Source organism: Pyxicephalus adspersus, chromosome 5, assembly GCF_032062135.1.
Source record: "Pyxicephalus adspersus chromosome 5, UCB_Pads_2.0, whole genome shotgun sequence".
Lineage (NCBI taxonomy): Eukaryota > Metazoa > Chordata > Amphibia > Anura > Pyxicephalidae > Pyxicephalus > Pyxicephalus adspersus.
The window spans coordinates 109768858-109784260 of NC_092862.1; the positions used below are offsets into that span (position 1 = coordinate 109768858).

A 15403-nucleotide genomic window follows, 5' to 3' on the forward strand; every position below is an offset into this window, starting at 1 on the left:
GAGTAGGGAATAGCAGCTATTTTATAAAAATGAATTGTAATACAAACATTCAAGTCTGTTGCTGCGAACATTGTATTATATGTACTCAAATGTGGCATTCAGAGGCTGCTGCAGCCATACTATAGCAGCAGCACACACTTAGCAGTCACTTAGAGTTATGAAAATGAAAGTATATTTAAACCCTAACAATGAACATTTCTAATTTGTAGGTCTGCAAGTATACCATTGAAAGTGTTTTTATATTCTTTTACCTAGTGCAAAAAAATATTTGTAAGGATTCACATTATAGGGATTCGGTGTGTTTTACTAAAAACATTGCCGATTCTAGTGCAATGCACTAATGAATGCGCTGCAGAATACGGCACATTGCATACAAAGATAAAACATGCTGCTATTTGTTTACAAAATATATACAACATAACTTACATATATAAATAAATAAAATAAACTTAACACTGACACTTTAGATTATAAACGTAACAAAAATATAAATCCAACGGATAGAAGGTACCGTATTTTTCGCCGTATAAGACGCTCCGGAATATAAGATGCACCCAATTTTAAAGGAGGAAAATCTAGAAAAAAAAGATTCTGAAAGATTATTCCCCTTCTGATCACTCATGTGCCATTCATACCGGTATTCCCCTTCTGATCACTCATGTGCCATTCAAATTCCCTTTCTGATCACTCTGTGCCATTCAAATTCCCCTTCTGATCACTCTGTGCCGTTCTTACCTTTTTTTCCACTGTACGGCAGTTAGGGCAGGGATCAGCAGGGGGCGCTGTGCCGGCTTCTTTCGCTCTGCACTGCAGCCAGGAGGAGACACACGCTGCAGCCAGCGAGGAGAGGAGACACACGCTGCAGCCAGCGAGGAGAGGAGACACACGCTGCAGCCAGCGAGGAGAGGAAACACACGCAGGATCGGGTATCGGGTGAGTAGCTTATTTTAATCATTTTATAACACATTTGTCGTATAAGACGCACCAACTTTTCCCCCCCAGTTTTGGGGAAGAAAAAGTGCGTCTTATACGGCAAAAAATACGGTAATCTTACAGAACATGTGAGGAGGATTTATTCTATTAGGTTTAAAAAGCCAAACCTAGCTAAAGACTTTTGATGTAGCATCCTGCCTAATAAGCATGATGTACTTAGCATGGCAATGCAGGGGATAGGTATACAAATTCTACATTTTAGAGTTTTCTGGGGAGAAAAAAGTGAAAGCAGCACATCAAATGGGAATTTATTCTAGTGCCAGTTTAAAATAGAAATTCCCCATAGCGTTGGAGGGATTTCCTCTCATTTACTGTTTACTCTATTTCCTCCATTTACTGTTGCATCTTCAATAGAAAAAAAATCTCCCCAACAGGACACAAACAACAAAAATAACATGATAGGTGATTTTATCTGTTTTCTACTTTGTCCAAAGTCAAAGATTCTACACTCTAAGTAACTATGCAGCTATAACAATGAATACTGAATAGTGTGTAATGTTCTTTGCTTATACAATTCCATCCTAAAGCACTTATGTTGTAATAAAAGGTAACAAATCAAGGTGAACTAAATCAAAAACACACATATATATATATATATATATATATATATATATATATATTTTCTTTGTAACAGAATTTTGATTTGACAAAATCCAAAAAGTGATCCAAAAGGATATACAGGTTAACAATCTAAAATCTGGGTCCTAATGATTTTATGGCCACTAATGATTTTATGGCGCTGTTCTGCAGAAACAGCTGTTAGGTCTGCTTGCTAAACTAACTACACGTTGAGATGTCCCTGCTGCCTGCTCCCTGGAACTGTGTCAGATGTCCGCGGGTGCAGCGAGAGGAAGGCTGGCCTGTGTGTGGAGGTGTGTATAACTTTTAAAAATCCGGAATTTTCGAACATCCACCCACCTCAAATCCTGAGGTTGCTGGATTTTTGATTTTTGGCAACCCGTTTCATATTATATGGTAAGCTCTTCTTGTTCTTTACACTCCCTATACCTACTACAATAAAACTTTTCCATGTTCTGTATTCTCCCCTTTACTCGTATGGACTCTAAACTTTTAAGTATCCTCACTCATAAGTATCCTCACCCTACCCCTACCCCTAATATTTCCTGTTTTCAAAAAAAAATAATATAGTTACATTTTAAAATATCTGTCCTGACCGCAATACATAAATAAAGATGCAAAGCCATGTAAGTTCACTTAGGACCTGTGCATACCAGATTGTAGCAGCAATGCGTTACAACAATACATAGTGATGCATGAAACAGTGTGACCTGTTGCAGTACCCTTTACACTAACTATGAATTTAATGATTAGGACAGCCTCATATTGGAGCAGAAATGTATTAGGAAATACAGATACATACATAAAATGACAGGAGAGGTTTCCAGATTGTTGAAAGTAAATGCAGGAAAGCAGTTCCTGGGGCAACATCAAAACCCTAATCAGCCTGGGAACCCACCACACAACCAGGCGGGTAAAAGGGGTTTATAGGTATGACCAGAAGAGGCACAATAAACCAGTGGGCATAAAGGGCAACATTAAGAAAGCACATCACCCCTCAGCTAGTGTCCTACACCACTAGTAAAAAGATCCAAAATCAAGTTAGTTAAATTGTGAGAAGGATCCCCTGGATATCCAGATATTGAGCTTGGTCATCTTTGGTTGATTTGGTCCTGGCAAAATCAAGTATGAAACAGCGTGAATGCTGCTCATGCTTATGATAAAATCTTACCAGTATTGACTAATGAGAAAAAAAAATCCAAAATTTTAGATTAGATATTAGATTTGCTTTTATTTAAATTCTGCCTACTAGTACATGTGCAGGGTACACATTTAGGACGTGCCCTTGGTAATAACTGTCACAGTTGCCAGTGTGCTTACAGTAAATCACCTCTCAAGCAGCTTCTAAATGGCTGGTGTCAAAGCTGAATACATGTGCAGCATCATGATAGCTAAACCAATAAAGGCTAAGATGGTGCCATGCGTTGCAGATAAGATGATTTCATTTTACTTAAACCGGACCTAAACTAAAAGTTCTACCTTACCCCTTTGTAAAAGGTTAAACTTACCTTCTCTTTTTTGGGGATGAGCTTCCTGGGATACATACATCATGGATCCCAGGATGCTTCCGGCTGCTCCTTCTGTGCATTCCAGATCTCTTGCATGTGCAGAAGGAGCTTTTTCTTCAATGAAGGGAAAAAATGCTGATCTAATGCATGAGCATTAAGATCAGTACTCTTTTTTCCCATCTAAATCACACGATCTTGCATCTGTGCAGTATGGGATCAGGTAAGGAAGGCAGAAAAAGGGCAAAGAAGATTGCTGTGCAGGGAAGAAGAGGGGGGAAGAGTTTAGGACAATGTGGGGCCCAATCCAGGAAACCTCCAGAGGGATCGACAGATCTGCAAAGGTAAAGATGAGTGATTTTTTTTTTTTTACTTCTGTTTTAAGTCCTAAGTTGGCCATGATGAGAAATTCTTACTTTTGGAATTTTTTTAGGCTATTTAGAGAATGGAAGAGGAGATGCTTGAACATACAAATATAGGAGGGAGCACCGGAACAGGAATTATGATAAGGCGACAAAACTGTTGGACTATTAAAAAGAAAGGAAAATACAGATTGACCCTTTAGGTGATCATGTGAACATATCTTGATCCAGAAAACTGTTGGAGGGTTACCAAATAATGTTTATACCCTATAAGACATTGCTGCTGTGGTTTTACCTTTATTTGATAACAGGCCGCTCAGTTTAATAGCTAACTATGCAAGTAAATATAATTGAACTGACCTGTTTCACGAAGGTCTCACTTGAAATTTTAAACAACAGTTTTCTTTAATCCATGATTTTGAAACAGGCTAGGAGTCTGTAGGTCAGCTTTGCATCAATTTGTTTATCTAAAGTGCAGTTTTTCTCAGGGGAATAGCAGTTCTAAACCAATGTCACCTCTAAATTACTGTTTATTGCATAGCTACAAGATTTTAAATGAAGCAGGCAATGTGTTGTAGTCCCCGTACAATTACATTTTGGAAAGGTCCAGTGTAAATAATGTAATCCAATTCAGGTTACTTTGTGTTGCTTTTGTAATTCGACCTAGACAAAGATGTTCTATAAAGCAATTTATTTTACATAGAATAAAAGAACATTATAACAAAGTTGGGGGTTCAGTCTTTCATTCCTAAAGTACTGGTGTTAGAGGGAAAATCTAGCAGTTGTAAAAATTATTTTGTATTTGCACACTATTATTAGCAATACCATTTGTTATTATTAATAATCCAAATCTACATTTTAGAAGTTTTATGGCATTGTAATTTATTGCATTGATTAAAAGGTAGATATTTTATTAATGATGCTTTAATAAATTATTGGACATCTATTAAATGCAGTCTGCTTTGTTATGCACGTTGGCAACTACTTTTTTATTCCCAACTGTTCTTTTTAATCTAATCATTGCAGCCAAATCCCAGAGCATCTAAATATTTAGACAATTGAGCACCCTGACTGGCTGGCTGTTGAAAACATATGCAAAATAATGGAGCAGTTTTTATTTATACAATTAGATTTTTAACTCTTTTTCCAATTAAATCAATCAGGGAAGCTTCAAGCAGGATTTTATTTATGTCCTTTCATCTGACACTGATGAACTTTCATCTGACCTTTCAAGTTGACACTGGAACGCTTGAATACAGGTAGTCCCCGGTTTAAGGGCATTCGACATACGAACGCCTCCTAGATACCAACGTGGCATCCCTGCTCGCTGTGTTTGCAGGACTTGCAGAAGAACTCTTTTGCTAAACACAGTTGAGGTTGTGGGTGATTTTAGGGGGGTGAGCTCTTTTTTGCAGCCTCTTGTAACTCTTAAATTACCAAGAAAAACTCTGCAGTTTCTTTTTGCATATCAAAAAACAGCTTGCTCCAGAAGTTAATGAATGTCTAGGCTCCATAAGATTTTTTTTTTTTTTGTGATTAACAGTGAGGATATTATACAGTAACTGACACCATGCTGCCTAATGTTGAGACAAATATCTGTCCTAATTGCATTTATTAAAATAATATACCTGTTCTGACTTACATTCAATTAAAGAACAAACCTACAGCCCCTATCCCGTATGTAACCCGAGGACAACCTGAATATTTATAGTTTATTCAGTTAATTTTAGAGTGCATGGTAGCAGATTCATTACTTTTGAGTAAAACCCAGTTCTCTGGCATAGTTGGCCATTTTTATTTTTCAAAAATGTTTGTCTATCCATGTAGCCAATAAATCTTTGTGCAGATCTTTTACAGTGAAATAGAGCTTAGCTTTGACTACCAGTCCAGCCTAGGATCAGTCTACTGTAATGCGCCTGGGCACACAAACCACAACCAACTCCAGATATCCTTGAATAAGGTTTATTCAGAATGGTACAGCACAGCAAGGGTTAAGTCCAATCAAGCAAGGTACAGAAGGATAAGGCAAAAGCAGGTCAGTAACAATCCGAGGTCAGGGCAGGCAGCAGGCAGAATGGTCAATAACAATCCGAGGTCAGGGCTGGCAGAGTTCAATCAGAGTTAGGTTCAGACCGGGTCACTGAGGAGATGACAAGCAGAAGTTTTAAACACACAAAGACACACCCAAGCACACTGTGGTAACAGAGGCTATAGTGGGCAATGGTGTAACGGACAGGCTCTCCTTAAATGGCCAGGATGACCAATCACCTTGCGCCACCTGGCACTGTCTGATGGGAGACTGAGTAAATCCCCTGCAGCTGATTGGCCGCAGGGAATTCAAACTAACTATGTCCCGCCCTGGGGCGAAGCAGCCGAGTGCCACGCCCTCGGGGGGTACAAGAGGGACGCATGGTAACACGCGCACCTCTTCCCACAGTACCCCTAGGACGTGCACTACTTTGCACTTGCACAGTGCTGGGAGCAGGAACCACATTCAAAGGGATGCAAGGGCTGCTGCCTGGCTGATCAGTAATTAGTTCAGGGCGGATCCCTCCGCCTGCAGAGACAGACAAGCTGTGAGCAGAGGAGCAGCCTTGGTTATTATGCTGCTTGCTACTGAGGGGTCTCCCTCTGTGGCTGGGAACCCCAGGGACACCGCAGGCTCGCAGGGCGGGTAAGTTCCTTACATCTACTAGCAATTCTTCTGGAGTTTTTTAGGTTCTTCCTGAATTTGTCTTGACTTAAACAGTTTGCTTTAAACATACAGTGGTACCTTGGTAAAGGTCCGTTTTGGAATAAGTCCAACTTGGTATTAGACTTGTTTGGACACCAAAAATTTTTGCTTGGTATACAACCTTTGTGCTAGAACTTGTATGGGCCAAAATGAGTCATTACACCACGTGCTACCCTTATTTACCTCTCTCGAGACAAAGCCACGACTGCCCACGAGCGTCAGTACGCCAGTTGTTACCATTCAGTGAACAACTCGCACTATAACTCTCTGTAAATTACATAACATCTCCTCCTCCTACCTTCTCAGCACCATCCTAGTAGGCACTTGACTCCTCTCAGCAAGGTAAAGTGAGGTTAAATTTTCATTTATTTCATCTGATTGCTTTTGTATTTATGTATTTTAGTATTAGGCAGTGTTTAAATTATTTTATACAGCCCCATCAATGTATAATATGCCAATACCAATAGGAGTTTTTTTCATGGGAACGGATTATTCATTTTACTTTTATTTCTTATAGGAAAATTTTGTTTAGTATAAGTCCTGTTTGGTATAAATCCAAGGATATGGAACGGATTAAGGATTTATACCAAGGTACCACTGTAGTGGGAATTAGAATCTGGAAATGTTTACTTGGAAGCTTTGTAAGAATGTAATGTTTTGTAAGAAAAAGTTATATTTATCTTGAGATCCTAAAGCTATGTACACACGTCCAATGGTTCTCATCCAGTTATCTGAAGAGAATCTGGTGTGTGTACAGTGCCCATCGTTCATCGTCCGACCGACCGTCCTGGCGGATCCACAGACAATGGACGGCAAACAATCCCTATGTAAGGGAAGGGGGAGAGCGTGCAGCAGGGTGCTGTTTCATCGCTCATCCCCTCCCCTTTCCATAGAGCAGAACAGTGTATATACAGCACAGCTGTATGTACAGCACTCGTTCATGCTATAACTAATAACTATTGACTATGGATTAGGATTTAGAACTTGAATGGGGTTTCGTACCCTACAGAAACAAAAAGAAAAACATACAGGTTTATTACCCAGAAGGGTTTCAAAACTTTGCATACTCCTTATTTCATATTTTTTTTCTAGTTTACTAGATTCATCAAATGGTATAAGTACATTTGCTTAGCTATACTCTTTATGCATTAACCTATTTATTTCTATAATGTAATTTGCCCATGTTGATCAATAATTTGTATGTAACTATGTTTATGGAGAGCTCTAATTTTCATAAATTCTTCTGCATGAAAAGAAGCAATACCAGTTTTGAGTGACCTGTTGAAGGTGATATGTAATTGGTGTATTCATATTTTTCTTACATGCCTTTTATATAAACTTTTGTTTTTCAGCACATAAGTAGTCGAAGGCACAAAGACAGAGCGGCTGGGAAGCCACCAAAACCTAAATATAGTCCCTACAATAAAGTACAGAAGACAGCCACTCCAGCTGCGGTAAGTTAAATCTCTATTTAATGAAAATTGTTTTAAAAATTAAGGCTAACCTGGAAAAGAGTATGTAACCATGTAAATAATTTTAAGTCTTAGAAGAGCCCATTCTTAATAAAAATCAATGTAATTACTAATTTTTTCAGCAAATGATAGTGGTTGACTGGTCACTCATGTTGATCGAACAGCTGAGTGTTCGATTCAGCAGCTATTCGTTCGAATAGCCCAAAATTTTTCGGGTGATCGAACGCCGAATTCGAACCCCATTAAAGTCTATGGGGGGATTGGTTTTTTTTTCGGGACTGTGTAGAACTGCAAAAGCAATCACAGTGTTCTTGAATAGAGAATCTCTCTGACTGCAAAGTTCCCACGGTCACTGGGCTGATAAGTACAGTCAGAGAAACTCAATTGAGAGTTCATCTGCAGTCACAGCTGATTTAAAGCCCTTGCGTGCCTCCTATCAGCTCTGACCGCAACTTCCCATGCTCCCCGGGCTTTACTTATCAATGATAAGTACAGCCCGGTGACCGTGGGAACTGAACTCAGATGAACTTTCAATGGAGAAACTCAAATGGGAATCCCCCAGGGCTGCAAGGGAATCCTCCTGTTAGTGATCTCCGAGCACTAGAGGTTAATTAACCACCAGTAACCCAGGATCACAGTGGATTCTCAGGGCTGCAATCATTCTTGCATCCCAGGGAATCCTCCTGTTTGCGATCCCCGGCACTAGAAGTTAATTAACCTCTAGTGCCCAGGGATCGCAGTGGTACTGCAGATTAAGTCGCAATGGAGTTTCTCCCTTGAGAGTTCATCTGCAGTTCAGTTCCCACAATCACCGGGCTGATGACCTCTCAATTGAGTTTCTCCATTGAGAGTTAATCTGCAGTCACAGCTGATTGAAAGCATTCCGTGTTTCCTATTAGCTGTGACCACAAGTTCCTACGCTCCCTGGGCTGTACTTAATATTGGTAAGTACAGCCCGGTGACCGTGAGAAATGATCTCTAAATGGAGAAACTCCATTGAGAGTTCATCTGGAGTTCGCCTTTTTTTTTAAACATATTTTTAAACACGAATTTGCAAAGTCGAATTTCATGTTTTTCGTGTTGGGTCTGGCCAAATTCGAACCGCCATTTTCGGGTTGAGTATAGGGACAACCTGAAATCAAATACCAGCACTACTGGTCACCACAAGTGTTGCTCGATTTTGGCTCATTTTGGCTTGAGGGCTTTAGCCAAACTAAAACAAAAACTGGAAATATAAATCTAAACCTGATATTTACCTTAACAATTATAGTCATAAACAGCTGTGGCCAACAAGTTTGGTCCCTTATTTAGTCATGGCAAGATTAACAAGTATTTTTCTGCTCTTTCAGGAATTTTAACAAATAAAAAGAGGAAAATTGTGTATATATTTATGTGTGTAGGTGTATATTATGTGTATATATATATATATATATATATATATACTATATGCACTGCTTATAGTTGTTTTGTTTTTTTTTTTGTTTTTGCCTAAACAACACACTTTAATTCTAGCAAATGTTACTTTCTACAGCTCCTGAAAACTTTCTTTCTAATCTCTAAAGTCCTGATTGCATTAAAGTCATTGGAGATAAGCTAATTGCATTATGCCTTGATTGAACCCAATTAGAGAAATTACATTGGCTTTTACAGTACATATGAAGCAAGGCTGAAATATTCTTGAAAAAAGGAAAATTCAATCCTTGCTGGGTAATTCCAGTTGATTATATAAATCCCCTTTTTTGGTAATTGTATTACATTTATCTGAATATTAAATGAAAATATGCTCCATCAGCATTCCACTGCTCAGTTCAGGTTTAAATATTTGTCAGTCCGCTGAATTAGTGTTTTTTTTTTCAAACTTTTCCTGGGGTAATGGAGTGCTAGTATAAAAAGACAACAGGAGGGGACTGAGGAGGATAGGGTAGCATTCAGAGAATGGCCTGGGATTTTTCCTTCATTTAGAGGTTTTTAAACATTATTGTTGAGAATACGATCTCCGCATGCAGACTTTGTATGTAGGAGGCCACAAGCATGTGCCCCTCTACCCCCATTCCAAAGTAACACTAGCTATAGCTGTAGGTAAAATGGGTAAATAGTGCAGAACTTTTTTTTTTTTTTTTTTTTGGTAGTGGTGGGGAGGGGGTTCTGCATATATAAATATAAATTATTATATAAGGTTTAAAAAAAGGTCCATAATTATGTAAGTATATAATATAAATCAATAGTCATTTCACTAACTGTCCCTCAAAGGGGCTCACAATCTAATGTCCCTACCATAGAGATTATGTCAATAATGCTGTCTATGGGCAATTTTTGAGCAAAAGCTGATTACCTAACTCTATATATTTTTTTATTTTTTAATAATTCTTTTTTTATTATCTCTCCTTCACACATAAACCTCCAACCACAAAGCTTGTCAGAATAATATAGATCCACATAGGTCTGTTCACAAAATATATTTAACCCAGTGTCATTTTTTTTAATATTGAGTTACTTGCCCTTCTCAATGTAAAGGAGCATATTTCTTTCCGTAGTTGCGTATTTGACCTAGGTTTGTTTTAGTTTTCTTCTTTTGTTTAACATGAAACTTTTTTTATGAAACAGAGGTAAATGCACCAGACTAAAGAAAAGGCTGTGTAGGGAGCCCTTTAGTACATGCATTTCAAACATTCACGTATAAAAATAATTTGTAAAACTTCCAAATAATTTTCTTTTAAATTCAGGTCACGTAATATGACTGTATTGGATATTTTAAAAAAGGAAGCCTAGTAAAAGGTATTACTGCAGGGTTATCTATCAATAAATTGGGCCTGATTTATTAAATATCTCCAAGGCTGGAGAGGATACACTTTTATCAGTAAAGCTGGGTGATCCAAATCTGGAAATCTGGATCAGGTTTCCTTGATCACCCAGGTTCACTGATGAAAAATGTATCTTCTAAGTCTCAGAGAGACTGTATTAATAAATCAGGCCCATTGTGGGAATATTTACCTCAATTATCCTGTCATATGCTGATTATCTAAAAATATTGGTATTTACTTTTCATGTTGCTGGAAAATTAAAGTGAATAGCCACAAACTTTATTGTATAGATATTCCTAAATCAGCCTTAATATATAGCTCTTATGCACAATGTATAACTCTAAAGTACATATATTGTAATACATTTTGTATTATCTGTCTGGAACAGGGGTCCCTAAATTATGGCCTGTATCAGCCTATCAGAAAACCACTAACAGCCGGGTGCCTAGTTGGCACACTAAAGTGCTTACTGTCTTAGTGACTAAAAAAAAAATGGTGGTCTGCAAGATAATGGCTGCTGGGGTCAGAAATGCTTTTTTCTTGTAGACCAGCTGGTATAGTAAACCAGACCCTCATCCATGCTTATTAGTGACTTATGTATTATTTTCTTTCTATATTTTGGCTGATTGTTATTATTTAACTTTTTTGTGTGTTTATGTGATTTTATGTTATATTAGTTCAAGTAGGAGCTATTCATCTAAAGATATTTTTTAATATACTATAGCATAATTTACTTATATTTTCATCTTTTTTCATAAGAAGATTTAGTAAACAGTACTTAAGCTTTTATAATTGCTTGCAGGCGTGTTTTTCTCTCCAAATTAACAAATCCTTTGATAAAAATTATTATCTTAAAAGAACATCTTTTGAACATTTTCAATCATCAAATAAAAGTATCTACAGCTATTAGAACATGCTGCATACAAGAATGGATTTTTTGTCCTCCAGGGTGTTTCACTGTAAAATTGAGATAAGCACTCTGTAAAAGCATTTCTGTTATCTGAATATAGCATATCTTAAGACAGAAAATAAAAGAAGAAAACTTGTATGTTTAATATGGCTTTAATATTTTTACTAGTTAGTCAGTTTGCAATCTACGTTGTATGGTAATTTATTGTATCAAGATATATAGTGTATTGATTATTTTACAAAAGCATTTTGATTTGTAGCTTTTAAATAAATGCAATACCTTTGTCAGTTTTATAACTGTATCTCTATCTATGTTGTTCCTTTTTATTTGAAAATTAAAATATTTTTTAAATGTTCCTTTGTTACTATTACTTTTAGCATTTATGTCCAAATAATTAGAATGAACTCAAATGTAATGATGTGGACTGCATTAGAACCTTTTTTGGAATAATAATCTTTTTGTCAGGATGTCACCAATCTTTTAGTGGGGAAACCAAGAGGCTCCGCTGTGGCCCAGAACAGTCAACAAACATTCCCAACCCCTTCCAAAATTTCTAGGTTTCCCAGACCAAATGAAAATCAGCTAACATTTATGAGTAGATTAAGTTAATTTATGCTAAAGAATTTGCAACAAATTTTATGTTGGGAACTTTCAGTTGGATTTAGCAAATTATCTGTTAACATTTAGCAGAATAAGAAATTTAAATCAATCCATAAATTGGAAAATTCTTGAACTTTCCTGGAAAGCTCTGGGTGGAGGAAGTCTGCAGGAGCATATTGTGGGTTTTTAATAGTGTACATCTTTATACAGCCATTACCTGGGCTACAGAATACTTAGGTTATATAAGATCATTGTTACATAGCAAAAAAGAACCCTCTACGGATGGAACATCTGGAGCTCTATATACAAAACAGAGAATCTGATATCCCTCAAAGTCCTTGGACTTCAGAAGTACACCAATTCTCCTATATTATAAAAATTATCTTGTTTTTACAAAGATTTTTTTGTTACATAGTTACTTAGCACCTTTCTAACCAGTGAGATACTCGTATCTGTTAACTAAATCTTCATTTTAAATGAAAAACATTCTGGGTACAATAAAAAATAGTGTTCCAAATCTTACCAACTTACAGTTGGTTTCTTTTAGATAGCGACAAGAGCCTGAGTAGAAAGGCCAGTATGCCAGTATGGCAAGGGAAGGGAGCTGGGCAAAGGGCCAACATGACTGGGTGAGAAGGTAGAGCAAGCAGATTAGGGTTAAATTGGTTAGGAGGAGGCCATAGAGAGTTCAGTGGGGCAGAGCTGTGGTAGTAACCAGATGTGAGCTTCACACCCTCCTGCCCTAAAAAAAATGGGTTGTGGAATTTATGAATTTCTGTACGCTGAGGATAGCAGTTTCAGGTCCTGGAGGACAAGGTGATGAAATTATCAGGGAACAATTTTAGGTATGGTAAGTGGTGGGATTAAACATCAAGTGAATGAGAGATTGCATTCTGGGATAGCCTGCTGGTGATTGATATTGTTCTGGAGGTGGTGGAAATGCAACTGGGAACTAGCAATATTAGAGTAGCATAGATCCCAAGCATTGAGATGATGCGGTGCATTGGGTAATACCTTGAAGGACCTGCAACCTTAGGGGTGGTATATTTTATTGTTATGTGTTTTTGTTATCTTGTTGTAATGATAGTGTAATTTATTGGTTGTTTTTGGAAGAAAAAAGATATGTCTGCTAATATTATGTTGCATAGTAAAATGGAGTGGTGGCCTGCAAAATGCCCTGGACTCTCCCAGTCATGTGTTTGTGTGGGCTTCCTGCAGAAAAATTTACAGGAGTTTGAGTCCTGATGACAAAAAATGCTATAGACATGTTGGCATTATTATTAATTTGTGTTTGTTTTCTTTCCACAGATAAAATTAGCTTTGTCCAAACAACGTCTCAAGCCATTAACAACAAGGATCCTACCAAATCCACTGGCAGCAGTTGCGGCTGCTGCTGCTGTCGCTGTGAATTCACCTTTCAATCTCCGAACTGCACCAGCAGCCACACTATTCCAAACTTCAGCACTTCCTCCAGCACTTCTGAGGCCAGCTCCTGGGCCAATACGGACCACCCACACACCTGTTTTGTTTGCTCCCTATTGAACTTAAAGCAGGAATGACTGTACTGCAATAATTTTTTTTTCCAAAACTAAATAAAAAAAAAATATATAAAAGAACTATGCAGTGTTATTTATAGTTTAAAATGTACAGTAAGCCAGAATTTTTCATATCTGAAAATGCTGGAGATAAACAAGTAAGGTTGTATTTTCTTAATTGAAAGCATTCCCTTATGTGCTGTTTTCTTGTTAAATTGCTGTGGAAGCATATTTCCTGGCCCATGTATTTCCTGTATTATGAGCATTAAAGGTAAGGCCATATTGGGTGCCAATATATACTTTATTAGGAAGCCCGCGTCTTTTCAACAACCATTCTATGTAATTCATGGACACCAAAAATGAATTACTGAAATTTTACAAATCTCCAGACACTCTAAAGGGAATTCATAATATCATCTTTGTTCTTTTCTAAAGAAACTCTGGAGTAACTAAAGAATGCAGCAATTGTATCTCCAGTCTTCTGTCTTCTACTGAGCAAGTGTTTTTCTTGAGAAACAGCAAACTTCTTGTATCAAGAATATAGAAAATGAAATTTATCCGTTTTGCCCATAGCAACTTACCGTTTTGCCCCGAAAAATATCTACTGGGAAGACCAGATACCTTCAGTCACCTTTATATGGAAGAAATGTAAACAACTAGCATGCAGGAAAGCCAAGTAGTGATTGTGCATGCAAGAAGCCAACCAGTTTACTGTAGTTTAAATGGAGCCCCCCTTAGCTTTCTGGATGCCATATTTGACCCATGTACCTAAGAGAGTTCAGAGGTGGGAAAATATTTGGTGCCCAGTGTAGAAACACTGTGAATGGTACCCTACGTTATGCTCAGTACAAGCTTGATGGGTATCTAAACTTACTGGATTCTTTACGTATCTTGAAAAGCAGTAGTGCTATAAGTTAACCTAAAAGGGGCACAAGCATTAGTGGATCTTGGAATTTCCAGAAAACACTTTGAACATTTCTTTAATAATAATTGAGGCTCTATACAAACATAGGGAAAAATACTAAAAAGGGAAGGAGATTATGTGTATCCTCATCTAAATATGTTTACTACTGTATTATGGATTGTTAATTAGTGGATGAAATACAGTATGTAATGTATTATATGTGCCATGTATGTATGTGTGGACTAATGTCCCCAGACTTTTCATGTATGTGATATTGTTCTCTGTATTAACGCACAGATTTATTCCTGCTGCTCAGCCATTATGATATAGGCTTCTCTTACGTACACTATGGGATTTATAGCTGAACTGTTAAATTAGCTTTCCATTGTGGGAGTTAATTCCAATGTTGTAAGATTGTTTTTAATGGGGAAGCAGTGCAATGTAATTTTCATTTAGGGAATATGTTTAAATGAAATACATTCCATGTTCTAAACATAGTTCCTGCTATTTCACTATAAGTACTGGTATATAACATTTAGTTTGCCTTTTGAAGCTATTTTCATGGATTTTACAGACATATTAGTTTTTGAAAGAAAATGATAAGACTTATTTCCAATGAAGAAAATATGAATTAAAATAATTTATTGTGTTTATCAGATAAAGGAGGATACATGCCATAACGTGAAATAAATTAATAAATGTATTCACAGAATTAGCAGTGGATTGGTAATATCTTACACTACATCTCTACAGTTAGAGGGACTTTTCTTTTTGACACCTGCTGCAAACTCAAACCGTTGTATTACTGTATAGGGTATCGTACATGTTACCTACCAGAATACTCTTAACAATCGGTTTACACAATAGGATGTATAGCTATAAAACTGGGAGAGATATGGTAAATCACTATGGAAACAATTACTTCTATCTAACCTAAATTTTCTTTAATGTGGGTGAGCAGTTGTCAAACTTACTGATTGATGCACACAATTGCCTTTTGGACACACT

The 15403-nt window shown here is 37.2% G+C and overlaps 1 protein-coding gene across 4 annotated transcripts in view; it reads left to right on the forward strand.

Annotated features, from left to right (window-relative positions):
• The window catches only part of ZNF385D (zinc finger protein 385D), a 222279-nt gene extending 207172 nt beyond the window's left edge, over window positions 1-15107 (forward strand). For all 4 annotated transcript variants that reach the window (XM_072412413.1, XM_072412415.1, XM_072412414.1 and 1 more), the window contains 2 exons: window positions 7526-7627; window positions 13265-15107. In XM_072412413.1, coding sequence (XP_072268514.1) covers window positions 7526-7627; window positions 13265-13498 — 336 coding nt within the window. In that variant the 3' untranslated portion in view covers window positions 13499-15107. The remainder of the gene's footprint in view (window positions 1-7525; window positions 7628-13264) is intronic.
• Window positions 15108-15403: the final 296 nt, after the last annotated feature.